The sequence below is a fragment of the Mauremys reevesii genome, linkage group 25 (genome assembly GCF_016161935.1).
Source record: "Mauremys reevesii isolate NIE-2019 linkage group 25, ASM1616193v1, whole genome shotgun sequence".
Taxonomy (NCBI): Eukaryota; Metazoa; Chordata; order Testudines; family Geoemydidae; genus Mauremys; species Mauremys reevesii.
In genome coordinates this window covers 6,484,767-6,511,729 of record NC_052647.1, presented here as the reverse complement: position 1 = coordinate 6,511,729, position 26,963 = coordinate 6,484,767, and the positions used below count along the sequence as shown (strand labels likewise).

Genomic DNA, 26,963 nt, shown 5'->3' with positions numbered 1-26,963 from the left:
ACATGAAGGGTGGGGGCTGATGGAGCTCAGCCCCCTGTTGCTATGATGAGGATGGTTACCAGCCATATTGCACCATCCATCCACCAGAAAAAATTAGGGCCAATAGGCTGATGACGAGGACGGTTACCAGTCCTTTTGTACCATCAGCTGAAGCTGATCATGAGGATGGATTTCCAGCTTTTTGCACGATCAGCTGATGCTGATGATGAGGATGGATTTCCATCATATTGTACCATCAGCCGCCCATGGCGGGGGGGGGGAGCAAGGATGTTGGTGTTGAGTGCTGCACTATCGCGTCTATCTGCAGCATTCAGTAAAGATAGGGTGACATGTAAAAGAGTCAGAGGATTGTTTTACCTTTCGCTTCTGGGGGGGGGTGGGGGGTGGGTGAGTAGATTGCCAAGCTATGCCCTGACCATGGACAGTGTGTTTGACCCTAGAAGCATTTGGAGCTCAGCCAAGAATGCAAATAATTTTCGGAGGCTGCAGGAACTGTGGGATAGCTTCAGTCCTCCAGTCCATGAGCGTCCATTTGATTCTTTGGCTTTCCGTTACGCTTGTCACGCTGCAGTGCGCTGAGTCCCTGCTATGGCGTCTGTCTGGAGATTTTTAAAAAAGGATTCTGAATTTCATCTTCTGTAACGGAGCGCTGATAGAACGGATTTGCCTGCCCTTACAGCGATCACATCTGCATGGTCCATGCGGGAGCTCTTTTTTTAATTTGATTTCGGACTGCATCGCCACCCGTGCTGATCGGAGCTCCACGCTGGGCAAACAGGAAATATTCAAAAGTTCGCGGGGCTTTTCCTGTTTACCTGACCACTGCATCCGAGTTCAGATTGCGGTCCAGAGCGGTCACTGGTGCACTGTGGGATAGCTCCCGGAGGCCAATACCGTCGATCAGCGTCCACACTAACCCTAATCCGATATGTTAATACCGATACTGGCGTTACTCCTCTCGTTAGGGAGGAGTACAGAAACCGGTTTAAAGAGCCATTAAAATCGATATAAGGTGCCTCCTAGTGTGGACGGTTGTGGCGTTAAATCGGTTTTACGCTCCTAAAACCGATTTAAACGCCTAGTGTAGACCAGGCCAGAGGGAGGGTAAATTAACTCTGGAACAGCTTCCCCAGGGGTGTGGTGGATTCTCAGCCCCGGCTCTTTCCAAATGGAGCTAAGATGTTCTGCTCTCAGTGGAGCAGGAGTTAATCCAGGGAGGGCGGGGGCCTGTTCTGCAGCTGGTTGGTGTGACATTGATATAATCTGGGACCATATAAAACATGGTTGCAACCAAGGTCCTGTAGTGGCAACACATCTTATGTAAAAGCAGCAAAGAGTCCTGTGGCACCTTATAGACTAACAGACCTTTTGGAGCGTGAGCTTTCGTGGGTGAATACTCACTTTGTCGGATGCAGGGGGTCATATAAGGTGTCTAAGACCAGGTTATGGGTTGCTGGTTATGATTATGCTGTCTGTGTGCATGTGTCATTTTTTTAGTTAAAGTTATGAATATTGGCTCTATCCTGTCTGTATTTCAAACTTGTGCTGTGCTTCTGGGAGACATCCCAGACAAGTTGGTGTTAGCTCTGCCTAGCCTGCTTGATGGCCCATTAGCTAGACAGTTGACCCATGGAGAGAAGGCAGATACACCTTGTAACTCAGCCAAGTATGCAGGGACTTGCCCATGTGACTCCAGACTCCATTTTGCTGTAATTTTCCACAGTAAGGAAAAAGAGGTTCTTACACCTGGAAAAAACTATAAAAGGCTGATGCCTCATCTCCATCTTGTCTTCAAACCTCCTTCTTACCTCTGGAGGGACTTTGCTACAAATGGAAGCTCTACACAAAGGACTGAATGACCCATCCCAGCAGGGCATGTACTCCAGAGACTTGATTGAACTTGCAGTTATTCTATCATGGCTACAAGCCTGAACTAAGAACTTTGCCATTACTGCATGTAATTGATTCCATTTAACCAATTCTAGCTCTCATCTCTATCTTTTTCCTTTTATGAATAAACCTTTAGATTTTAGATTCTAAAGGACTGTCAACAGCGTGATTTGTGGGTAAGATCTGATGTGTATATTGACCTGGGTCTGGGGCTTGATTCTTTGGGATCAGGAGAGCCTTTTTCCTTTATTGGGGTGTTGGTTTTCATAACCATTCATCCCTAGGACGAGTGGCACTGGTGGTGATACTGGGAGACTGGAGTGTCTAAGGGAATTGCTTGGGTGACTTGGGGTTAGCCAGTGGGGTGAGACCAGAGTCCTCTGTGTCTGGCTGGTTTGGTTTGCCTTAGTGGTGGAAAAACCCCAGCCTAGGGCTGTGACTGCCCTGTTTTAAACGATGTGTCCTGAATTGGTGCTCTCAGTTGGGTCCCGCCAGAACTGCATCGTCAGAGTTGGACTCAGAGGATTACCGTGGGCCCACCTGCCCTTAGAACGTGTCATCTAGAGGGTTAGAGCAGTGGGGGCTGGGAGTCAGGACTCCTGGGTTCTCTCCAGCCACCACACATGTGGCTCCTCGAAGCAGCTGTTTTTGTCACAAAACTCAATATTTTAATAACTTTAAAAAGATCATTTTAAAAAAAAAGTGCCACCAGTGAGACACAGACAGCCGAGCCCTGGGGGCCGCCGCAGGCTGGGGCCGCTTGCCTCCTTCAGCTCAGGCTGTGTCGTACCATCATCGAATCCAAGGGCGGTGGCTGATGCTGCAGTCCCCTGGGGGAGGGGCGGGGTCCTCTGGGGGTGGGTTCATCACTGCTGGCTGGATTCATCTCCACTTCCCGCGCTCAGCCCGGCCCAGCATCGTACCGCAGGCGAGGCCAGGGACCCGTTCGTACCGAAGGGAAAGGCGCCCCCTGTGGCCAGAGTACGTCGCGTCGGAGCTGAGCGGCTGCCCTGCTGCCCGTCGCTATTGCTGGTGATGCTGGCAGCGCGCAGGCCTGGGGCTGGTGAGTGCCCAGCGGGTGGGCGCAGCTGGGCAGTGTAACGGTTCCACTGGGCAACCGTTGAAGCATCTGCATGCGGCGAGTCCAGGTGCGAGGTGGGTCTCTGCTCACGGGCAGGGCCAGGCCGGGGGCAGGGGGCCGGGTTTTCTCATGTGCAAAGCTGCGGTGTCCAGAAATGAGCTGAGCGCAAGAGAGCTACAACCCTGACTCCTGCGACGGCTACAGCCCCTGTTGGAAGTTGTGGGGGGAGGTTAGAGCAGGATTCAACCCCCACTGTCCCCTCCCCCCAGGCTGCCTCATGGTGAGTCAAAATGACAAATGGGGTCCTGGCTCTCACCCCCCCCCCGCCAACTGGGGCAGACCCAGGGGTCCTGGCTCCTAGATCCTCCCTCCCGCCGCAGAGCTGGGGACAGACCCCAGGGCTCCCAGCCCCTCTCTGGTTTCTAATTCCTTTTCAGCCCAGCTCTGCCTCATTTCTCTTCTAACCCCCCACCCCCACCCCAACACAGGCAGGAGGCAGTGAGCACTTGCTGGGTGGGGTTTGGCCATGGGGGCCGGAGCAGGAGGGGAGGGGGGCGGGGGGTAGAAGGGCTGCAGGGCAGAAGGCTCCTGCACTGTTGTGGAGCTCGGCCTGGCCCGGCCCCCCCTTACCGGCGTGATGGTCGAGCTGGAGAACTTGGAGTACTTGGCCGGTCCTTTGAAGCTGCCGCAGCTCAGCCACCTGCGGTACTCGTCCCTCACCTGGCAGGAGAGAGGAGAGGGCTGGTCACCCCACGGCGCAGGGGAGCTCATGGGGGTGGGGCCTCAGCTGTAGGGAGACAAGGGCCCAGAACTGGCTGGGCAGGGAGGAGCTCTCAGCTACGCCAGCCCCAGCCCCTCCCAGCAGAGGGCACTGGGGGGAGCTCCCAGTGGGGGGCGCTGTGGGGCAGGAGCGCTGGCTGGTGGGGGGTGTGACAAAGTGGGAATGTTCTTAATGTTTTCTCTGAATACTGGGTGGGTGCCTCAGTTTCCCCTATGCATTTCTCAAGTCTCTAGGTGGTGGGATACGGGGGTGTGATTGGTGCAGAGCCCGAGAGGGCCAGTGTGATGGTGTCTGCACAGAGAATGGCCGACACCCTGTCTCCTGGCAACTGATGGCCTGGGCCCTCCCCTGCAAAGTGCCAACTGAAGGTGTTGGAGAACAGAGATCAGGTGACCTCCTGGCCCAGAAAGGGACAAAGGCCAGAGGAGGGGCTGGGGAGTTTCAGTTTGGAGCTGGCTGGGGAAACGGGGGGAGCCCCAGGACTGGGGTCTAAGCTCCCTGCCCCCCAAGATGGACCTGACTGAGGGGTCCTGTTCTCTGTACCTACAAGCTCTGTGTTGGCCTGTGAGCCTGTCAGCTAATCAACCGTCTGTTGTACTGGGTGGCTGAGAGTCACGGTGAATCGCAGGAAGTGGGGGGTGCGGGGCCCGGACTCCCCCACACTCTGTGACGGGGGGAGCCCCCAGTGGGGGGGCTGTGGGGCAGCAGTTGAGCACCAGCTGAGGAAGGAGCCTGGGGGTGGGGCGCTGTGGGGCAGGAGATGAGTGCTGGCTGTGGGGGTGCCGGGGGGGGTCTGTGGGGCGGGGGTTGAGCACCGGCTGGGGGGGGGACTGGCCTGTTTCTTGAGCAGACAATGCAGCAGGAAGATGAAGAGCCCCTGCAGGCTGTTGAGGATGGTGAAGATGTAGGAGGCGACCAGGCTGCGCTGGTTGAACTGGAACATGCCGAAGATCCAGGTGGTGCCCAGGACGCAGAGCTGGGCGATGGCCGTGATGGTGAGCACCCTGCGGGGGAGGGGAACCAGTCACATGGCCCCGCCCCTCAACCACGGCCCAGCTCCCCTACCCCCCTTGGGGCCCCACCCCTTGAGGGGTTGCTACACTGCCCAGTCTCTCCTAGGGCCCCGCCCCCCCTATGTGACTGACGTCTCCTGCACACAGCCCCACCGCCCCAGACTCTGCCCCCCAGCCAGTCGGTGGTGGGAGAAAATGTCACTCGTATGTGGTGCCCTCTCCCCCCCGGTCTCCCCCTCCCCCCACACATGGGGAGATGACTTCTTGCTACTCTAATCCCCCCCCAGCTCCCCCTCCCCCGACGAGGGGCAGCTGGGCAGTGCCAGGGTCTCTGCTGCCCCGGGGGCCGCGCCCGCTACCTGAGCTTCTTCAGCTGGCTCATGTTGGGGTTGATGTCAGCGAATTTCAGCGACAGCTTCCAGACAGTGACCACGAAGATCACGGCGTTGACCTGCCGGGGGCAGGGGAGAGGCGGGTTGGGAGGGGGGCAGCTGTGTCCTGGGGCTGGGGGCTATGGGATCTGCCAGCTGCGGAGCCCATGGGGCAGCCCCTTGCCTGGGCCAGGGCACCCCACTCCCCATAGTGACCCTCCTCTACCTCTGGCGACTGGGGACTTGGCGGGGGGCGGGGGAGCGGGGGCTGAGTGGCTGGGGAAAGAAGCGAGGGCAGCTGCCAGCCAGGCCCTCAGGGGCCGGCCATGGGGCCAGGCGCTGGCAGGGGGCTGGGCTGGGGGAGGGGATTTACCGCGATGATGATGCAGACGGGCGCCAGGAAGCTCCAAATGAATTGCTTCTCCAGCGAGAGCCAGCAGCTGTGGGGGGAGGGGCAGACACGGGTCAGTCACTCACCTGCCAGCAGGGGGCACTGCAGGGCGAGGTCTGCCCCCCCCTACTGGCAGAGTGGGGGATGGAGACTTGCCAGTCCCCCCCCCCCCCCAATTCATGCCAGGGAACTTCCTTGTGTTGTACAAGTGTCCGGGCTGGGGCCGTGAGCAGGTGCCCCTGGCCCAAGCAGCAGGAAGGTGCCCCCCTCCCTCACGCTGGCCTCACCCACCCCATGGGGTCCCACCCTCCCCTCCCCTGGTGGGCCTGGATGGCAGCGGCCGCCTGGCTGAGCCGCTCCTGCCCCCGTGTGCTGCCTGGGCACGGGGCCCTGTTCCCCTCGAGCCCCTGGCCGCGAGCACTGGGCCTGCCCCCCCGGGCCGGTGACTCACTGGCGCGCCGTGCCGTAGCCCTGGCTGTAGGTGGCGGCCGAGACGCCCACGATGAGGGCCGGCACGCCGTAGCCCAGCAGGAACATGTAGCGGCGCCTGAGGCCGTGGGGGGTGAAGACCTGAACCACCAGCAGGTAGAGCTCGGCGCCCTCCAGGCACATCCAGCAGAAGGCGGCCAGGAAGAAATAGTGCAGGAGCCCGGCCACCACGCGGCACACCACCTGCAGCCAACGGGACGTGGGACGTCAGGGCCGGGCTCCCGGCTCCTCCAGCCCCAGCCCCCGGCAGCAGGGGGCGCAGTGGGAAGTGGGGCAGGAGCACGGGCTGGGGGGGAGCTCCCGGGTACTTCAGCCCCAGACACTGGGGGGCACTGTGAGGAGCAAGGCAAGATGGCTGGCTGTGGGGTAGCTCCTGGTTCTCCAGCCCCAGCCTGTGCCAGCAGGGGGCACTGCAGGGAGCGGGGCCTGAGGCTGGCTGGGGGGAGCTGCCAGCAGGGGGTGCTGTGGGGAGTGGAGCCTGAGGCTGGCTGGGGGGGGAGCTCCCAGTAGGGGCGCTGCAGGGAGCGGGGCCCAAGGCTGGGTGTGGGGGAAGGAGCTCTGAGCAGGGGGTGCTGCAGGGAGCGGAGCCTAGGAGTGGCTAGGGGGGCGCAGTGGGGAGCAGGGCCCGAGGCTGGCGGGGAGGAGGAGCTCCCAGCAGGGGGCGCTGGGCCCGAGGCTGGCGGGGGCGGGTACCTTGTTGCCGGTGCTGGAGGTGCCGGTGAGGAAGACGGTGTAGGCGATGAAGAGCGCCAGGCAGAGGTGCAGGTGGATGGTGGTGCGGGGGCCCTTGAGGGCGCGGCAGAAGAGGAAGGTGACGATGGCCAGCAGCAGGCACAGCAGCGAGATCACCAGCCCCACCTTGGTGATGACGTCCAGGGTCCAGTCCTGTGCCGGGGGTGGGTGGGGTGAGGGGGTTAGTCAGGGTCCCCCCCCAAGGCAGCAGCCAGGCCGTTAGGGTACAGCCGGACTAGCCTGTCGGCCTCGCTTTGCGCCGCGGCTGGGAGCGCCCCCTAGTGGCGACACCGGCAGCCTGCGGGAACCAGAGTCTGGCTGGGTCCAGCTGCTTAGATGGATTCGATGCTGCCCAGCCTGCCCCTCCCCCCCCCCCGAAGGGGCTGACCCACAGCCCCAGGGCCATGGGAAGCCGAGGGGGCTCTAGGGTCACCACCCACCAAGGGGGAGTCCCTGGCACCGATCCCTGCAGGACGGGGGCGCCAGAAAGTGCGAGGGGCCGGGGCTGTTCCCCTGTAGCAGAGAGCAGAGCGCCCCCGCCTGGCGGGAGGAAGCCCCTGCCCGGCAGGGAGCTGCTTTTAGACCAGACGGATGCGCTTGTGGCTACGGTGCTGCAGCCAGGGCTGGGTCTCATTTTTTTGCCGCCCCAAGAAAACAAACAAAAAAACAGGGCGGAGGCAGCTGGGAGGCAAAGCAAAAAAATAAAATAAAAATAGGGCAGCTGTGACACCCTAATAGGGTGACCAGACAGCTAGTGTGAAAAATCGGGATGGGGGTGGGGGGTAATAGGAGCCTATATAAGGAAAAGACCCAAAAATTGGGACTGTCCCTGGCTGCAGCTCAGAACTCCTGGGTTCTACCAGCTCTGGGAATGGGGTGAGCCCCCTGCTCCTGCTGCCTAGCCGGGTGGGCAGGCACGTTGGTTGCTGCTACCTGGGGAGTCTCCCTGTGCCCAGGGGCGGGGGGCAGGGTTTTTTGCCGCCCAAAGCAAATAATTTTGGCTGCTCCCCACCTCAGCCCTGGGCTCTCACCCCCTCCCCACCACCAGTGCCCCCCACCCCACCCACACCCCCTACCGCCCCAGCACTGAGCTCCCCCGCACCAGTGCTGACTCTGCCCACTCCCCCCTTGCCCCCAGCTGGTCTGGCACTGGCAGGGTCGGGGAAAGCAGCAGGGCTCCCGGGCTGTGCCTCAGCCCAGGACCCCTTCAGCCGGGGCTCCTGCATCCAGGACCGGCCAGGACCTGGGAGGGCAGAGCCAGGGGACCGCCCTGGCAGGAGGCTGAGGAGCCAGGGCAGGGCAGCCCCTGAGGGAGCGGAGCCCCGGAGAGCGGGACGTGGGCTCCGCATGGCAGCGCCACGCCCTCTATGACCCCGCTGCTGCTGCTGCCCTGCCACAGTCCTTGGGCGGCTCAGGCCACTTCACCCAGCCCCGGCTGTGGCGCTGGGGGGCAGCCGCCTTGAGGCACCTGCAGGCGGCTCCATGTGCCCTGCGGGGTGGCCCCCAGCCCGAGCGTCCCTCGCTCGGAGCCTGCCCAGCCCAGCCACAAGGTGTAGGCGCTGCTCCCCTGCGGCGCGAACCGCAGCAGCCCCAGGGCACCCCTGTGCACAACGTGCTGCTGCTGCCACGGCTGGCTCTAGGCTTTTGCCGCCCAAAACAAAACAAAACAAAACAAGATGGCCGGAATGCTGGCCCTGAAAATGTGCCGCCCCAAGCACGTGCTTGGTTTGCTGGTGCCTAGAGCCGGCCCTGGGGGGGCTGCTTCTGCTCCTGATAAGATCCAGCGCCCTGCCCCTTGTGGGGAATGGCTTTACTCAGGGGGAATCTGGAGTGACTCCTGCTCCGCTGGGGAGGATTGAGGGGATGAGCAGAACCAGCCCAGCCCTGAGGCCCCAGCGAGGGCCGCGCCTACCTCCAGCTCGTAGAAGGCCATGAGGATGGCGAAGCTGGTCAGGTGGCTGCACTGGCAGCGGGTGATGGTGGCGTTCAACTTCTGCAGGGTGCAGCCGTCGGTGGCCCAGCGCCTGCTGCCAGGCTTCCAGTAGGCGCAGAGGAGGCGCACGTCGGTCTTCTTCTCCTGGGGACAGAGAGACGCTTGGTGCATGGGGAGCAGGAGGGGGTTGAGGGGCTGGCTGGGGCCACATTGGGGGCAGGACTCCCCAGGCCCCAAGAGGGCAGGTGAGTGGGTACGAGGGGCTGGGCTGGGGGCACAGAGCATCAGTTTGTCCCTGTGTGGGAGGCAGATTTGCCTGCTGCCCGGGGTGGGGGGTGTTACTAGAGATGGGCCCAGGCTCTGCCCCCCCCCAGTGCTCCAGTCTCTCCTCCCCCCATGCCCAGCCCAGGGGCTCACCGGCACAGGGTGACTGAAGCGGATGCTGATGGAGAGGCCGAGTGCCTGGGGGTTCGGGTCACTGATGAAGGCCGACACCACCGGAGACAGCACACGGTAGCTGGGCCACCCCGGCTCCCGCGCCGACTTCCCCGTCTGGCCGATCTCATCCCACACGGGCGCCTCCACCCGCCCAGCACCATCCAGGATGGGGCTCATCCCCTGGTATGTCAGCAGCCCGGCCAGCGTGAAACCTGCAAGAGACAGAGGAGATGGATGAAATGGGGGGCAGGAGGGTCCCTGGGGCAGACTGGTGCCAGGGGGCGCTGTGCTGCTGGGGGTGCTGCCCCCAATGCTCTGGCCATGCCCCATCCCCCTACACACCCCAGCCTGGCACCAGGGGGCGCTGTGCTGCTGCTCCCAATGCCCTGGCCGTGCCCATCGCTATACACACCCCAGCACAGGGGATGACCACATACCTTCGTTTTTCTGCCCTGGGGCTCTGGCCCACTTTAATTCCATCTGCGTCTTGCTCTGCTGCAGCGTTACAGTCTCCTGGCTCTGGTTCCCAGCCTGCCTGACCGCCAGCCCCAGCTCTGCAACCACAATGCCAGCCAGGGCTCACACCAGAGAACATGGAGAGGAAGCCTGTAGCTAGGCAAGGTGCTTTCCTGGCTGTGGGGGGAGCTCCCAGCTACTCCAATCCCAGCCTCTCCCAGCAGGGGGTGCTGTGGGGAGCAGGGCGGGAGCACTGGCTGTGGGGGGGAGCTCCCATCTCCCAGCAGGGGGCACTGTGGGAAGTGGGGTGGGAGCGTAGTCTGCAGGTGATGAAAGCCCAACTGGGGCCGCGTGGCCAGGTGCTGACCTGTGCCGTTGCGGGATGTGATGCTGATCATTCTGTCACGCACGGTCAGGGCCAGCGTTCTCAGCAGCTTCTCCACTAGGGCCATCAGCTCCGTCGCGATCCGGTGTCTCCACTCCACGCTCTCGCTCTGCTGCCCGACCAGATTTATCTGCTTCTCCAGAATGTCCAAGAAGCCCTGGCCAAGCAAACGTGGTGGGTGTTGGTGTCACAGTGTCTGAGCCCCTGCCGCGCCCCCCATTCCCAGATTGCTAGTCCTCCACTGCCTTCCCACAATCCCCCTGAAAGGAAAGACAAGTCCTCCTGCCATTGACGTCGCTGCCTGGGAGGTCAAACTAGATGATCACAATGGTCCCGTCTAGCCTAGGAACCTAGGAGAGCCAGCTTCTTGGGCACAGAGCCCACTGGGGAGGCAGGCATGAGAATTTCTGGGCAGTGCTGCTGTTTATTTATCTCCTGTTCCAGGTGCTGCATCCCTATAGATCGCCCCAAGCCGAGATCTGAGTAGGAGCAACAATTCCTCCCCCTAACGAAAAGAAATCCAGCAAGGCCCCGAACTTTGGCTTGGCACCTGCAGCTTCCCCTCAGCATTCTGAGAGTTCTTCTGCTTCAGCTTCTCCAGCGCTGCCTTGCAGAGACGTCCCACCTGTGCCTGGAAGCTGCCCAGGAGGTTCTGCAAAACAAGGCCCAGGCCTGGCTCAGGAAAAGAGATCACAGAATTGCAGCCCACCGCTCCCCGGCCCGAGAGGATCCCTTGGCTCAGAAGCCAGGCGCCAGAGGGAGCGCGGCCAATGCCCCATCTGGCCCTTAGGGGGTGCACAGCGTTTGCAAGGTGTCATGGAGTATGGGGGAGTCAGGGCCCTGCACCCCCCACTTCCTGTGATTCACCGTGACTCTCAGCCAGCCAGTACAACAGAAGGTTTATTAGACGACAGGAACACAGTCCCAAGCAGGGCTTGTAGGTACAACCAGGACCCCTCAGCCAGGTCCCTCTGGGGGGCAAGGAGCTTAGACCCCAGACTCGGGGTTCCCTGTGTCTTCCCAGGCAGCCCCAAACTGGAAACCCCTCCAGCCGACTCACTCCCCCACCCCCCAGCTCCTCCTCTCTCTTTGTCCAGTTTCCTGGGCAAAGGTGTCACCTGGCCCCACCCTCCTCCTGGCTCAGGTTACAGGCTAGGGACCCTCTCACCTAAAGTCACCCCCTGCTCTCCCATCCCCCATGCAGACAGCCCCAGGAACACTAGACAATCTGCCCCTGGGGGACGGCGGTTGCAAGCTGAAGCGTGTTGCTGCAGCCTGATGCTGCTGATCCTGGAGGGTGAGAATCCCCCCCGGGGGCAAAGGCCTGGGCCGTGGCTGGACTGCAGGGGCTCCAGGGACTGGCCACTGGCTCTTTGCCCAGGGGCAAGTTTGGCCCCAGAATCCTCGTTGGGCGAGATCAGTGAAAAGCAACGTGGCACTAAAGGGGAATCGGGGTCTATCCCCGCCCCCCGGGGTCTGTGCCCCACTCACCTTGGCTCCGGCAGAGCTGTCATCATCCACGGGGGGGCAGGTGAGCTCTGGGGATGGAAAGGGAGGAGGAGTGAGAGATGGGCGGGGGGAAATTCGGGGTCTGGCTGGGTAGGTGCATGCACCAGAGCCAGGCACAGAGAGCAGGACTCACTCCCTCCAGCAGGGGGCAGCAGCAGCCTCCCCTCACTCCCCGCAGCATGGGGAGCAGTGACCCCCCCCCCCCACACACTCAGCCCCACACATGTGCACAGCCCCTTCTCCCCATCCTCTCCCCACAAGCCAGTCTCTGTGAAAGGAACCCTCCCCCCTCCCCGTCCTAGGGGGACTGAGCCGCAGTGGGGTGGGGGTGGGGGCTGTGGAATCATCCCAGCCGTATCTCCCCTCAGCCCTCTCCCCCCAGCTGTGGGTGGTTCTGGGGTGTGTTGGGGGTGGGGTGTGAATCCAGCAGGGAGCCCTGGGCTGGCCCCACAATGGCCCCTAGTGGCCCCTAGGCACAGACTGCGCCCCCTGCTGCCTCTTCCCAGGGCAGAGAATCCAGCCGTGCAGCAGGAATACAGGCACTGCTGGGGGGGAGACGCCCGGCCCCTGGCTGCCCTGCTCACCCCTCCCCGGCCTGGCCCTGCTCCGCTCCCAGAGCCAGACCTGGGCTCGCTGGTGCCTGTGGCGCTGAGACAACCGGAAACTCCGCAGTGGACGGACAGGCTGGGCTGGGGGAGGGGAGGGCCTGGAGGCTGAGCCCTCCCTGGCCAGGGCTGAGACCCAGAGGGACCCCGTCCATGGAGGGCAGGGGGGGCTGGCGCAACCTCCCAGACCAGTTCCCAGCTCACTGCCCCCTCGGGCAAGACCTCTGCCTGTGTAACCCCAGGCCCTGCCCAGCCCCCCAGGTGGCCCCTCCAGGACCCCCGCAGCAGGACCCACCTTCGCACAGGGTGATGTTCCTGTTGAAGAGGACGTAGCCGGCCCGGCACTCACACAAGTAGCTCCCATTGGTGTTGATGCATGTGGCCTTGAGGCTGCAGGTATCTGGGATCCTGCGGCAGTCGCTGATGTCTGAGAGGGGAAAGCGGGGGAGGGGGTCACACACAGCACGGCTGGGGGCGCACAGGGGTGAATGACCATGGAGACACCCCCCACCCATTGCAGGGGCCGTGGTCTGTCAGTCTGTCTGCTACATCTACCCCCCCCCGTTCAATTCTCCTTTCTTCCCTGCTACATGCAGTGCCCCAATCCCTGCGATGCAACCCCTCCCCCACCCCCCAGATCGGGGGCCCAACCTTTTCCAGACCAGGAGCCTGCGATCCCCTCCCTGCACCAGCCCTGACAGAGTGGGGTGTGATGTTATGAGTATAATATAATATCTCATTGAAAGGTGACGGGGCCAGAAAGAGTTAATTAACTCACAGACTGACCTGACCCATGGGTGAACCTTAAGGACTGCTTAGGAAGATATGTAAACTACTAGAGCTTTGAAATGCAAGTCTGCATTGTTAGAGGTAGAAGGGGAGATGTTTGCTCAGGTGTTGTGATGTCAGCAAACAAGTCTTGTCTATTGCTATAGTTTTAATTCAAAGATCAGAAACGGAATATTAGCATTTATAATGATACTTGAGTGAAATAGTATTATTGTCTATGTGTCTCTTTGAAGGTTGTGCTAATCTGTATCTGAACTGTTTAATGGATAAATTAGAATCATAGAATCATAGAATCTCAGGGTTGGAAGGGACCTCAGGAGGTCATCTAGTCCAACCCCCTGCTCAAAGCAGGACCAAACCCAACTAAATCATCCCAGCCAGGGCTTTGTCAAGCCTGACCTTAAAAACCTCTAAGGAAGGAGATTCCACCACCTCCCTAGGTTACGCATTCCAGTGCTTCACCAACCCTACTAGTGAAAAAGTTTTTCCTAATGTCCAACCTAAACCTCCGCCTCTGCAACTTGAGACCATTACTCCTTGTTCTGTCATCTTCTACCACTGAGAACAGTCTAGATCCATCCTCCTTGGAACCCCCTTTCAGGTAGTTGAAAGCAGCTATCAAATCCCCCCTCATTCTTCTCTTCTGCAGACTAAACAATCCCAGTTCCCTCAGCCTCTCCTCATAAGTCATGTGCTCCAGCCCCCTAATCATTTTTGTTGCCCTCCGCTGGACTCTCTCCAATTTATCCACATCCTTCTTGTAGTGTGGGGCCCAAAACTGGACACAGTACTCCAAATGAGGCCTCACCAGTGCTGAATAGAGGGGAATGATCACATCCCTCGATCTGCTGGAAATGCCCCTACTTATACAACCCAAAATGCCATTAGCCTTCTTGGCAACAAGGGCACACTGTTGACTCATATTCAGCTTTTCATCCACCGTAACCCCTAGGTCCTTTTCTGCAGAACTGCTGCCCAGCCATTCGGTCCCTAGTCTGTAGCAGTGCATGGGATTCTGCCGTCCTAAGTGCAGGACTCTGCACTTGTCTTTGTTGAACCTCATCATATTTCTTTTGGCCCAATCCTCTAATTTGTCTAATTACTCTGTGCTAATTGCCAGGATGTTTGGGAGAAGGAGTTAAGCCTATTGTTTTCTCAGGCCGAAAGGCTGCTGGAAATGTATAAGAAGCCTGGGACATGATCCTGCTTCATCTCAGATCTTCTCTGGGTTTCAAGAGGGGGAAACCTTAAGCCATAGGGATTGAGATCCCCAGTCACTGACTGGAGCCACCCTGAATATGAACATTGGACTATAACCTCTGGACTATTTCTAAAAGGACTTTTGGCAACTACAAGCTGATCTCTGCTATGCATCTGAACCTCAAGAATTGAATTCAAGTCTGTCTGTCTATTGATCTTTTAACCAACACTCTCTCTCTTTTCTTTTTTAATAAATTTTAGCTTAGTTAATAAGAATTGGCTATAGCATGTATTTTGGGTAAGATCTAAGTTATAATTGGACCTGGGAATTGGCTGATCCTTTGGGATTGGAAGAACCTTTTCTTTTATATGATGAAGTAAGATTCTCAGGAATCATCATCATATCTGACAGGTGTGTCTGGACGGAGGCCTGAGGCTGGGTACTTTAAGGGAACTGCGTGGTTTGAACTTCTAAGTAACCAGTGAGGTACTAGAGAAGCTGTTTTGTGCTGGTTTGGTAAATCTAAGTATTGGAATAACCACCAGCGTTTGGGGTTTGTCTGCCCCATTTGGTTTGCAGTTCACCCTGATTGAGTGACCTCAGCTGGCTCCCACGGGCAGCACCGTCACACCCTCGGGCAAGACCTCTGCCTGTGTAACCCCAGGCCCTGCCCAGCCCCCCAGGTGCCCCCTCCGTGTCCCCCGTGGCAGGACCCACCTTGGCACAGGGTCGTGTTCCTGTTGGAGGGGACGTAGCCTGCCCGGCACTCACACCAGTAGCTCCCGATGGTGTTGATACACGTGGCGTTGGGGCCGCAGATATCTGGGGTCTCGTTGCACTCGTTGATGTCTGAGAGGGGAAAGCGGGGGAGAGGGTCACACACAGCACGGCTGGAGGCAAATGGGGGGTGAAGGACCATGGAGGCACCCCCCACCCATTGTAGGGGGCGTGGTCTGTCAGTCAGTCTGTCTGCTCCATTGAATTCCACCCCCATCTATTCTCCTTTCTTCCCTGCTATGTGCAGTGCCCCAATCCCGGCAGCACAACCCCTCCCCCACCCTCAGATCGGGGCCCCAACCTTTTCCAGACCAGGACCCTGCGATCCCCTCCCTGCACCAGCCCTGACAGAGGGGGGTTAAGGGGGGGCCGATCAGCCAGTTAAGCTGCAAAGGGGAAGTGACTCAGGCTGCGTGCAGGGCGCTGGCTAGAAGGAAGCTCACCTGGGAGGGGACAGGTGGGGCTTCTCTACAGCCCGAGGGCTGGGCCCAGTGGTGGGGGCCTGAGGCGAGGGGGGCTAGGAAGCCCCGAGGGGGGGCTAGGAGCCCAGAGGAAGGGTTTCGCTAGCAGGCACAGGACAGAGGGGTCTGACTTTGAAAGGCTCCCCCAGAACGGGGATCACAGCGTGACCTGGCCGGACGGCCGAGACACGGGGATCCCCCTATTCCTAACACTGTGCAGTGAGCAGCAGCCCAACAACATCCATTCCCAGACCCTGCTGTGACCCCCAGGCCCAGGACCCCGCGGGACGAATCCACCGAGCCCTTGGATGGATGACGCCAGCTCGACACTTGCTGCCGATCCGGCCTGTGGAAGCCGAAGCCGGGAGAGACCCGCCAGGCCTGATCCCCAGCATAGCCCCAGCTGGAGTTGCCATGCAGCGGTTTACTAATCTGGCCCCAAATGGAGGGGACAAAAACCCCTTGAAGTCAGTGGTGCTGCACCAATTTACACCACAGGGGTTCTGGCCTCCACTTTGTGACCATTTCACATACTGAAGCACTGAGTTGGTGATGACACATGGGGGACGGGCACATCATCAGTCATTCCCGCGGGTTGGGGAAAGCGGTTGAGCTGTTGTGGAAATGGCCATGACCGATTCTCCCAGCCAGGAACAAGTGCTGGAATTCGACATTCGCCTGCTTATTAACCCAACATTTCAGCCGTCCAATCAGGAAGCTGAGAAAGACCATGGGACTCAGGCAATTAATTGTACAACATCAGTGACAAGTTTTTGGAGGAAACAGTTTGCCAATAAAATCACACACATTTATCCATTCAAACAGTCAAAGGGTCGGCCGGTGAACGAGCAGGTTTGGATCAGCAGGCAGAGCTGTTCTGCTGACTCCCTCTGGCATTCAGATCAGCAGTGGCCTATCAGTCACCATCCCTGGGGACAGATGGGTGGTGACCCTTCTTGAGGAAGTAGGAGCAGGGCCGCTCTCCCTGATATTTATCCATAATGCTTTCACTTCTCACAGAAATCCTTGTGGCTAAAATCCCCTTCACCTGGACTTCAGCAAACAAGTCAATCAGCGGAGATAGTCCAGAGCGCTCATGGATCCTTCCCTTGGGCCGTGCTCCAGCAGCTCTTTCTCAGACTCCCCTTCTCTCTCTTTCCCATGACAGAGTTTTGCTATTTCCCGCTACGCCCCTTCCCCTCGGTCATTATTTGCATAAAGGCAGCACCCAGAGCGCTGCACCCACACTGCCATAAAAAGCTTCTAGTCTAATGGACAAGAGGTGGGAGAGAAAAACAGAGGCAGGGAATTGCCCAAGGACACGTAGCAGGAACAGAGCTGGGACTAGAACCCAACTCTTCTGAGTCCTAGTCTCATACCCCAACTAGACCTGTCTCTTTCCGCGCGTTTCTTCCATAAAAGGCCAAGAATGTGTCTCACCTGCCTCACCATGCAGATTTTACCCTCTGCTCCCCCTCACTGAGAGGAGCTTTGTGTCCCCTGGCTCATGGCCAGGAGTGCATCAGGGCTGGAAAAAATCCCTTGTTTCTTTGGCAAGAAACTCAACGTTTGCTCCATTGTTAAACCTCTTGGAAGGCAACCGGCCTACACCATGCCTGTGAGGGGGCTTGTATGTGCCAGCCTCTATCGAAGGCTGCTGAGCCACGGAAAAAAGAGAGAGCAAGTTTGTCCTGGTCTAGTGGCTGGTTCCCATAAGTAGATAACAGCCTGCTACAATGACTAGCTAATGGAGTTACTCCCTTAGTTCCAGCAGCTGAGCCGTGTGCTTTCAGCAGGCAGGGTCTGTGTTTGATTCCTGCTAATGACCCAAGCTGGTTCCTTTGTGATGCCAGCTCCTTCCCCAGCCTTAGCAGCTGTTCAGGTTAATCGGGTTCCAGAAACTAAGGGGCTTTCTGAGCCCAAGCTGTATTAAAGGTTGATCCAACACAAAGTCCTCGGCTCCAACTCAGCCCAGTTTGCTTTGCAAAGATCTGACCTTCCCCCACCTCAAAGCTCTGCTATGAAAGAGCATCTTGGGCTCTGATTGCAGCTGCAGGTTTGGGGGGATGTTGCAGCTTCTAATGACATCCCCTATGCGTGTGCCGTGGTGGAATTAAGCAGCCTGGCAAGAGACATGGTGACCTTCAGTCCCCGGTCTCAGTTTCTAATTTCTAAGACAGGCTGGGAGTCAGAACAGACACTTTGCCTGGGTGTGGCGCAGAGAAAGAACAAGACCTCAGGGCAACCTGGTTAGTTTCCCCATCCAGGCACGCGGGTTAGTGTCAGAGATCCCGGGTCAGCTCAGTGACGGTGCATTAACAGCATCGCCAATGCCAAGCAATCACTAAAAGCCCCAAACCCTGAGCCAGGCTGCAAGAAAGTCACGAGAATTTTTTTTTTTAAATCCATTTTTGGTTCGTTTTGTTTGACTCTGGTTTGGGAGCTGTCGGTCACCCCAGCGTAACGTTTGGCAGTTTTTCCTCCACCACGTGGGCTGGGCCCTAATTTTGATTTTAGCCAAAAGCAGAATCACGTGACTCCTGGAGGTGGGGCTTAAAGGCAACACCACGTGTTAGTAACACTGCAGACAAGCCAGAAGCATCATGCCTTTGCCACGACAGTTTCCAACTCCGGTTGTACCTGTGCAGATCTTAGCAGCATCCTTTTGACTCTTCGCAAATCCCTCTCTGCATTTACACATGTAAGTCCCTGGTGTGTTGATGCAGTTCCCGTGGGGCTCACAGATTGTGGTGTTTCGCTGGCACTCGTCAATGTCTGCAAGGGGAAAGAAAGCACTGGGTCAGGCTGATCTAGGAGCTGGACCTTGGGCACTGGGGGGACGCTGCTGGGGGATAATCCAGGCGTCCGACATGCACCATGCTCTGGGGAGACGGGGCTGGTTAGAGCCAGGAGTTCCGTTACTGGGTCAGCGAACGGGAGCAAGTGGCTATTGTCCAGAATGAGCCACTCCAGCTGGGAAGGGAAAAGCAGCCCTGCCGGGACACGCGCCTGCTGCTTGCTAAAGCCACCAAGCGGATCTGGCGATGCCCAGTGCCACAATATCAGTGCAGACGGCAATGCCTGAATGAGCCGCCCGCCCCTGGAGGGGACAAATGGGGAGCTGCTTTGGAGGAAGGGGATAGAGACTAACACGAGGGCTGGTCTAATGCCTGGATATCAGTCAATGGGGTGACCTCCTCTGCAACCCACGAGCTGCCCTGGGCACCCCCTTGCACACAGGACAGTGCAGAACCAGAACAGTTCAGAGACAGGCAATTAGAATGATCAGGGGCCTGGAAAATCCCTCTGTGGAGAGAGATTGAACAGACTGGGACTGTCACCTTAGAGTGAACGTAAGAGGCAGGGCCGGTGCAAGGATATTTTGCGCCCTAGGCGAAACTTCCACCTTGCGCCCCCACCCCCCGAGCATCGCTTATTAAAAACTTTAAAAAATGAATGCAGCCTAACCTGGCATTGTTCATTAGAATTAATACACATTCGGCTTGAACATTTATTAATTGAATTATTTAGTCTACATATTTAATAAAAATAAATGAATAACCTGACAGTGTTGACATTGTTATTGGTTTCACTTTGCACAACATAGCCTGGATCTGAAAATAAATCACATGCCTTCTACACAACACACTGTCACCGAGTAAAATGTTAGAATTAATTTTTCGGCGTTTTCAGTTTAGCAAATTTAGAAACAAGTTCCTCCAAGTCAGTGCTGCGAGCAATGTCATGTTCTATTGACAAGGTCGAGAGCCCAACAAGTCTTTATTGCAACTCTGATGTCTGCATGTGTGTTTTTATCAACTTGAGCTTCGAGAAGCTTCACTTACCACTGGCCACAGAAACTGGGAGAGTCAAGAGGATGCGAAGAGCAATATCTGTGTTGGGGACCCTATCGGTCAGTTTATTTGTGCATATGAAGTTCAGTACATCTTGCGGTGATGCACTCTTTTGGACTCGTCGGGCAATAGCTTGCAATTCATTGTACAAGTCAAAGGCATCGATATCTTTGGATTCACCATGTTGCAAAGCTTGCTCCAGATTCAAGCAATGTTCCATAATTTGCTTTGGTTTTGTATTTTGCAAACGGTAAACATCATATAGGAAGCCAAATACTGAACTAATTTGCTGCATCAGTGTGAATCTTTCTTCAACTGAAGGTACTGCTGTGTCGATGACTGCAAAGTAAAAGTTCACTTTGAATTTTTCTTTCAGATTATAAGTAGGTTCGTCATCTGCTTCATATGTGAACTGCTTCCTCTTTTTTCTAATACGGATTGGATCAGGTTCAACAAGTGCCGGTACATCCAACTCCTCCGCAAGTTCACCTGCATCTACCAATGTTTTCTCAAAGTCTGCGTCACTTCTGCGGCCTACAAGAAACTTCTTGGTTTCTCCACATTGATTAATGGCGTCACTTATGTCGAATTCTTTCGCCTGAAGTTGTTTGCCAGTCATGTTGATCTCAAACAATATGTCATACCACACAACAAGAGAAACAAGAAACTTGAAACTAGAAATGGCTTTTGCAAGATCCTTTTCATCAACTCGTGCCGTATTGCCAGATGATCCTGTTAGAGTACTGTCTTCATAGATGTCTATCAGAGCACCATAGATGTCACCAAGCTGATAGTGAAGAGGTTTCAAGGCATCAATTTGACTTTCCCATCTTGTTTCACTCAATGGTTTAACTGTGAGATTAGATACGTGGTGTGTTAGAACTTCCCAGCGACGTTCAGAAGCTGAGAACTACACATACACACGCTGAACTAAATCAAAGAAGGCAGTTGCCTCCAAGCAACACGTTGCAGCATCATTAACAACCAAATTCAATGACTGTGCACTGCAAGGAACGAAAAAGCCTCGTGGATTAATATCCAGAATTCTTCACCAGACACCATTTTCTTTCCCTTTCATATTGCTCCCATTATCGTACCCTTGAGCACACAAGTTTTCTATAGGCAGTGACATCTCTTCTAACTGGTGAAGAATCGTTTCTGTCATACCAGCTCCAGTTGTCCCCGTAAGCAACAAATCCCAAGAAGTGTTCCTTTCTGAATACTGATTCAGTCTCATTCTCTGTCTCTGAAGTAGGCCTATCCACAAACCGAATGATTATGACAAATGTTCAGTGTGGCCTGCATCTGGTGTACAATCTAGAATGATCGAAAAGTATTTTCCAGCATGAGCAGATGCTGGGATTTTTTGTTTGATGGCATTGGATAGAAGCTGAATAAGCTCGTTCTGTATGTCTTTCCCTAGGTGACGTAAACATTGAGTAAGAGATCAGGATGACTTTTCCTGAAAATTAAGCAACGTTGATTGTAATCAGAAATACACCCTTTTTGGTCACCTAAACTTCCTTCCTTCATTCTTTCATATCAAAATCTACTACTTTTTATTCTACCTTTATAATATTGAATTATTGTTATTAATAAAATTTATAAAATTAGAATGGCAGATACTCCGTCATACTGGGGTATTGGGTTAGGTGGGGGAGGGGAGCAGACCGGGTTGAGTCAGTGGGGCGTTGGGTTAGGTGGGGAAGGGAAGCAGATGGTTTGGGTCAGTGGGGTATCAGGTTAGGTGGGGGAGGGGAGCAGACCGGGTTGAGTCAGTGGGTATTGGGTTAGGTGGGGGAGGGGAGCAGACTGGGTTGGGGGTCAGTGGGGGTTTGGGTTGGGCTGGGGAGTGCCAGGGGAGCAGACCGGGTTTGGTCAGTGGGGTATCGGGTTAGGTGGGGAGGAGGAGACTGGGTTGAGTCAGTGGGGTTCGGGTTAGGTGGGGAGGAGCAGACCGGGTTCGGTCAGTGGGGATTCGGGTCTGGCTGGGGAGTGCCAGGGGAGCAGACCGGGTTTGGGGTCAGTGGGGTTTGGGTTAGGTGGGGAGGAGCAGACCGGGTTTGGTCAGTGGGGTATCGGGTTAGGTGGGGAGGAGCAGACCAGGTTTGGGGTCAGTGGGGTTCAGGTTAGGTGGGGAGGAGCAGACCAGGTTTGGTCAGTGGGGTATTGGGTTAGGTGGGGAGGAGCAGACCAGGTTTGGGGTCAGTGGGGGTTCGGGTTAGGTGGGGGAGGGGAGCAGACCGGGTTTGGGGTCAGTGGGGGTTCGGGTTAGGTGGGGGAGGGGAGCAGACCGGGTTCGGTCACTGGGGGTTCGGGTTTGGCTGGGGAGTGCCAGGGGAGCAGATCGGGTTTGGGTGAGGAGGGGGGCGGCGGACGGGGTAGGATTCAAAGAGCCGCAAGGTGAAATGGGCGCTCTCCTCTCCAGTCCCTGGCATGCAGCCGTGGGCCAAGTCAGCTGTGGCCTCCCTCCCATCTCTGCCCAGGGAGCAGAGCCTCTGCCCTGGAAAACCTGCAGCCTGCTCTGCGAGGAGCATCCCATGCAAGCTGGCCCCGGCTGCACCGCACTGACAGCACCGCTCAGCCCCAGCTAGGGGACCAGACAGCAAATGTGAAAAATCAGGACGGGGGCAGGAGGGTAATAGGAGTCTAGATAAGAAAAAGACCCAAAAATCGGGACTGTCCCTATAAAATTGGGACATCTGGTCACCCTAGCCCCAGCAGTGGTGTCTTACGCACCCCCCACCCCAGCTGCTCCACTCTCCTTCTGGCTGCTGCAGTGCAATGTACTACAAGACAGAGGAGCGAGTACTGTAATAATGTACCTACCAACAGCAACCTGTACAATGAGCGAATCACAATCAAAGGACTTCACATGGCAGGAGCCAGAGAGCAATTGGGACTTCCCTGGTTTTCTGAATGGCAGGAGACAGGAGTCGGGAGCAATTCACTGGGAGCTGGTTCTTATCACCTCCTCCTCCCTATGGTCTGCGATGGAATCAAAGGATTTCCCTAATCGCTGGCTTTGTAAATGGCAGGAGAGCAATTCACTGGGAGCCTAGTTCTCATCTACGTCCTCCCCACAGTCTGTGATCTGCAGCCTGAGCCTGCGTCTATTTTTAGGCACCAGCTTTTTAGCGCCCCCCAGATCTCGGCGCCCTAGAGAGCTGCCTAACTTGCCTAGTGCTTCCACCGGCCCTGGTAAGAGGGGACGTGTTAAGGGTCTATAAATGCCTGACGGGGACAGAGAAGGGAGATGGGGACCTTCTGTTCTCCCCACCTCATAACACGAGAGCCAGAGCCAGTCAGGGAAGTGAGAAGAGGGGAAATTCAGAACGGAGCCAAGGAAAGGCTGTTTCACGCAATGTGCGATTAGCCAGTGGAACTCCCCACCACAGGAGTCCCTGAGGCCAAGAATTTAGCAAGATTCAAGGAGCGACTGGACATTCTTGTGGATGATGAGAACAGCCAGAGGGATCATAGTTAAAGGCAGAAACATTTGGGAAGAGAGAGAAAACCTCCTGCTGTGGGGCTTCAGCCCAGCTGAGTATTAGAGACCAGGACGTGAGGGCAGATTATCCCCCAGCTGCCACTGCAGGGCTCTTCCACCGTCCTCTGCAGCATCTGCCTTTGGCCCGTTGGAGCCGGGATACCAGGCTAGATGGGCCTCAGCTCTGATCCCGTCTGTGCTGTGCTGGTGCCACGTTACTTGTGTCTCAGCCTGGCCAGTGCCCGGTTTTGTCTCTTCAGAGGCTGAGCTGCTCCCGGGGCAGACTGAACCTGTCAGAACCTACCGGCTGCATCCTGCCAAGTGCTGCCTCCTCCGCCCCTCGACCCTGTGACACTCGCAGGTTCTCGTGACAGCACCAAGGCGGCTCCGTGTTTCCAGAACCTGCTTTATTCTGGAAACAACGTACAATCGGGTTCTGCCCCTGAAGGCTTCCAAGAGTCCACGTGGGATGGGAACGGAGCTTCCAGCGTCCTTATCCATCCCGTCCTGGTGCAACTGGGCTGTTTATAGCAGGTAGCGCCGCAGCCGGGGCCACGTGGTGTCAGGCGCTGTACACACATCCAGTCACAGCACAGCTGCTGCTCCAAAGCGCTTTCCCCAGCTCCGACGCTCTGTCTGCTGGAGAAGGGGGGCCATGCGCTGGGTTCTCGGTGGTGTGGCCAGAGCGCTCCCCTCCCTCGGGGACACGGGTGTCCCGCGGCTTCCAAAGTTGCTGCAAGTTGCAGGGAGCTCTGAGATTGGGTGTCTCTAGAGGCTTAAGTCCATGGGGAAATTGATGGTAACAGCTCCTGTGGAATTGCTCCCCGTCCGGACACTCTGGACTGGAATAATCAGTGCGCTTCCAAAGAGAACAGCGATCGCCATCAATTCCCCCCGGGGCCAAGCCCTAGGGATTCTCCACACGGCTCCCGATACCAGCTATCCCCGCACAATCCCCGGGACGCTGGCTGAGATCCCTGCGGCGCTGATTTCTTCTTGTGCCTAGACCCGCCCCAGGGCACTGGCTGGGGTGATCCCACGCGGCCTGGGGCTGGCGCAGGAACGGCTGGGCGAGGTCTCTGCCAGGGGAAGCGTTTGAACCAATGGGCTCCTGAGTTCTCCCAGTGCTACGGGCCCGGTGCTCTGTGCAGGGCCGGCTCCAGACCCCAGCACACCAAGCACGCGCTTGGGGCGGCGTCCCGCCAGAGGGCGGCAGGCGGCTCTGGTGGACCTCCCACAGACGTGCCTACGGAGGGTCCGCTGGTCCTGCACATCTGCGGGAGGTCTACCGGAGCCACTGGGACCGGCGACCGCCAGAGCGTCCCCCGTGGCGTGCCGCCCTGCCTGGGGCGGTGCAAATCCTAGAGCCGCCCCTGGCTCTGCGCCCCCCAAACGGAGGTGTAACGGGCAGTTTCTATGGGAATGGCCGGCTGGGACTTGACACAAGCTCTAACTACTGGCTGAACATCGCAAACAAGGGCCCGGAACGCCCCGGCCCCTTCTCCGGTCAGGCCGCCCTGGCTCCCTATGGGGGCATAATGGCCCCCTAGGAAACACCCTCCCACCCAGGGGGCTCCCTGCCAATGTGGGGCTGGAAAAGGCTCTGCTCCCAGCCCTGTGGGGGCGTGGCCGGGGTGCCCTGCGCTGGGGCTATTCCCTGCTCCCGTGGCCCATAGGGGGCAGAGCGCACTGTGCTGTACGTGGACCATCCACGAGGCCCCTTCCAGGCTCAGGGGCACTAGCAGCCTGGATTCTGTGTGCTGGGGGCAGAGAGGGCCCCACCCACCTCCCCAGAGCCTCCCTGCAAACCTAGGGGTTAATTCCCTATCCAAACACTGAGGTAGGGGAGATCCTGGTCCCCATGCACTGGGGCAGCAGTTGAGGGTCACGGCTTATCACAGCCCCCGTGAGCGAATCCGGTGTCTTTGCTGCAGCCGGCAGCAGCTTCTGGTGCAGCACCAGGCGTGGAATGAGCCCAGGGGTGTGTGTATGTGAGGTGGGGGAACTGAGGAGGGTGCGGTGGGGGCCAGGGGAGAGCTCACCCTGGTAGGTGTTCCAGCGATCCCCAGACACTCATTAATATCTGCAGCACAAGAGGGGACGCTCTGTACAGTCCTGGCAGGGAGACGTTCCTGTACCACCCACCTGTACTGAGTTGGGTGACGGGACCCAGGCGACCGGGCCCCCAGCAGCTTAACAATCACAGGCCTGGTTCTCAGCTACGCTCAGGCGGCACTAGGCTGCGATGGCAGCGGAACGGCCACTGGGGAATCCCCCACCCTGCAAAAGGGGCCACCCCAGCTGGTGTGGAGCTGCTGTAGGGGTCCTGCCCCCACCCTGCTCCTAGCCCAGAGGTGGGCAATCTACAGCCTGTGGACCACATCCGGTCCGCGTGACCATCCTTCCTGGCCATTGAGCTCCCGGCTGGGGAAGCTAGCCCCTGGTCCCTCCCCTGCTGTCCCTCCTCCCCCGCAGCCTCAGCTCATCATGCCACCAGCGCTCCGGGAGGTGCGGCTGCCAGTCTCCTGATGCTCTGAGCGGCATGGTAAGGGGGCGGGGAGCAGGGGGGTTGGATAAGGGGCAGGGGGTCCCGGGGAGCAGTCAGAGGACAGTGAGCAGGGGGCAGTTGGATGGGGTGGAGGTTCGGGAGGGGGGCAGTCAGGGGACAGGGTGTGTGTGAATAGGTGTGGGAGTCCCAGGGGGGCAGTTTAACATAACATAATTGGAGATATACCAATCTCCTAGAGCAGGAAGGGACCTGGAAAGGTCATTAAGTCCAGCCCCTGCCTTCACTAGCAGAACCAATTTTTGCCCTAGATCCCTAAGTGGCCCCCTCAAGCATTGAGCTCATAACCTTGGGTTTAGCAGGCCAATGCTCAAACCACTGAGCTATTCCTCCTATTCACCCACTCACCCATCCAGGGGCATGGCATCCTGGGAGGGTCCAGTCAGTCTACAAGGAGCAGGGGAGGTTGGATGGGTCAGGAGTTCTGAGGGGGGCAGTCAGGGGCAGAAAGTGGGAGGGGGAAGATAGGGGCAGAGACCAGGCTATTTGGGGAGACAGAGCCTTCCCTACCCAGCCGCCATACAGTTTCAGACCCCGATGTGGCCCTCGGGCCAAAAAGTTTGCCCACCCCTGTCCTAGCCCCCGATGTAGGGGCCGAGGCCGCAGTGCCCAGTGTTGCGGCTATTCCCTGCCCCCCAGGACCCAGGGGGAGGATCGGGGGTGGGGCTGGGCACACTGTGCTGTGGCTATTCTCTCCTCACCAGGGCCCATAGGGGCAGAGCGCACGGTGCTATTTCCATGGCCCAGACACGAGGCCCCTTCCCAGCTCAGGGGGACACTAGCAGCCCAGATGCTGCGTGCTCGGGCCAGCGAGGGTCCCCTCCCCTCTCCCCAGCGCATCTCTGCAGCACAAGGAGTTTGCTGTGTGGGTCTGTTTCTAACCCCGAGGGCTTATTCCCCATCCAAGCGCCGGGCACAGGGGTGAGCCCGGCCCCATGCTCTGCGGGAGCAGGTGAGGGTCACGTCTCATCACAGCTTCACTGACGCCTCGGGCCACTGCCAAAGCCGGCAGCAGCCCCAGTGCAGCGCCAGGCCTGGAAGGAGCATTTGTGTGCGAGGGGGGGGGATGTCAGCAGGTGGGGCCAGGGGAGAGCTCACCCTGGCAGCTGTTCTCACTCGCGTTCATGAACTTGGCTCTCCCAGAGCTGGGCTTGTACCCATCCCTGCAGGTGCAGGAGTAATTCCCAGACATGTTGATGCACTTTGCGTGGGGTCCACAGTTTACTCCAGCGATCCCCAGACACTTGTTAATATCTGTAATGCAAGAGGGGACGCTCTGTACAGTCCTGGCAGGGAGACGTTCCCCGTATTACCTTCCCCAACCCCCCCTGCACTGAGCCGGGTGATGGGACCCAGGCGACTGGGCCTCAGGCAGCTTAACAATCACAGGCCTGATTCTCAGCTACGCTCAGGCGGCACTAGGCTGCTCTGGCAGTGGAACGGCCACTGGGGAATCCCCCACTCTGCAAAAGGGGCCACCCAGCTGGTGGGGAGCTGCTGTCGTGGTCCTGCACCCGCCCTGCTCCTAGCCCCTGATGTAGCGGCCGAGGCCGGGGCCCAGCACTGCAGCTATTCCCTGCCCCCCAGGACCCATGGGGGAGGATCGGGGGTGGGGCTGGGGCACACTGTGCTGTGGCTATTCCCTCCTCACCAGGGCCCATAGGGGGCAGAGCGCACGGTGCTATTTCCATGGCCCAGACACGAGGCCCCTTCCCAGCTCAGGGGGACACTAGCAGCCCAGATGCTGCGTG

The 26,963-nt window shown here is 58.0% G+C and overlaps 3 protein-coding genes across 12 annotated transcripts in view; 1 reads left to right on the top strand and 2 right to left on the bottom strand.

Annotated features, from left to right (window-relative positions):
- The window catches only part of LOC120391382 (adhesion G protein-coupled receptor E5-like), a 1,047,477-nt gene that overhangs the window by 552,437 nt on the left and 468,077 nt on the right, over positions 1-26,963 (top strand). The gene's annotated exons all lie outside the window — the stretch shown is intronic.
- Positions 1-26,963, bottom strand: part of ADGRE5 (adhesion G protein-coupled receptor E5) — a 291,623-nt gene that overhangs the window by 195,451 nt on the left and 69,209 nt on the right. For 3 of the 9 annotated variants that reach the window (XM_039514968.1, XM_039514969.1, XM_039514971.1), the window contains exons 5-20: positions 17,943-18,077; positions 14,782-14,913; positions 12,370-12,501; positions 11,452-11,498; positions 10,511-10,612; positions 9,943-10,117; positions 9,557-9,673; positions 9,099-9,331; positions 8,661-8,825; positions 6,710-6,901; positions 5,979-6,199; positions 5,510-5,576; positions 5,125-5,216; positions 4,588-4,756; positions 3,602-3,691; positions 2,467-3,178 (exon numbers count right to left, since the gene is read on the bottom strand). The exons of 5 other annotated variants lie outside the window; for them this stretch is intronic. In XM_039514968.1, the coding sequence (XP_039370902.1) occupies positions 3,170-3,178; positions 3,602-3,691; positions 4,588-4,756; positions 5,125-5,216; positions 5,510-5,576; positions 5,979-6,199; positions 6,710-6,901; positions 8,661-8,825; positions 9,099-9,331; positions 9,557-9,673; positions 9,943-10,117; positions 10,511-10,612; positions 11,452-11,498; positions 12,370-12,501; positions 14,782-14,913; positions 17,943-18,077 (2,078 nt within the window). In that variant the 3' untranslated portion in view covers positions 2,467-3,169. Of the gene's footprint in view, positions 1-2,466; positions 3,179-3,601; positions 3,692-4,587; positions 4,757-5,124; positions 5,217-5,509; positions 5,577-5,978; positions 6,200-6,709; positions 6,902-8,660; positions 8,826-9,098; positions 9,332-9,556; positions 9,674-9,942; positions 10,118-10,510; positions 10,613-11,451; positions 11,499-12,369; positions 12,502-14,781; positions 14,914-17,942; positions 18,078-26,963 lie in introns of those variants that run through there. One more of the 9 variants, XM_039514970.1, reaches the window with a different exon arrangement.
- The window catches only part of LOC120391391 (adhesion G protein-coupled receptor E3-like), a 127,771-nt gene that overhangs the window by 45,695 nt on the left and 55,113 nt on the right, over positions 1-26,963 (bottom strand). The gene's annotated exons all lie outside the window — the stretch shown is intronic.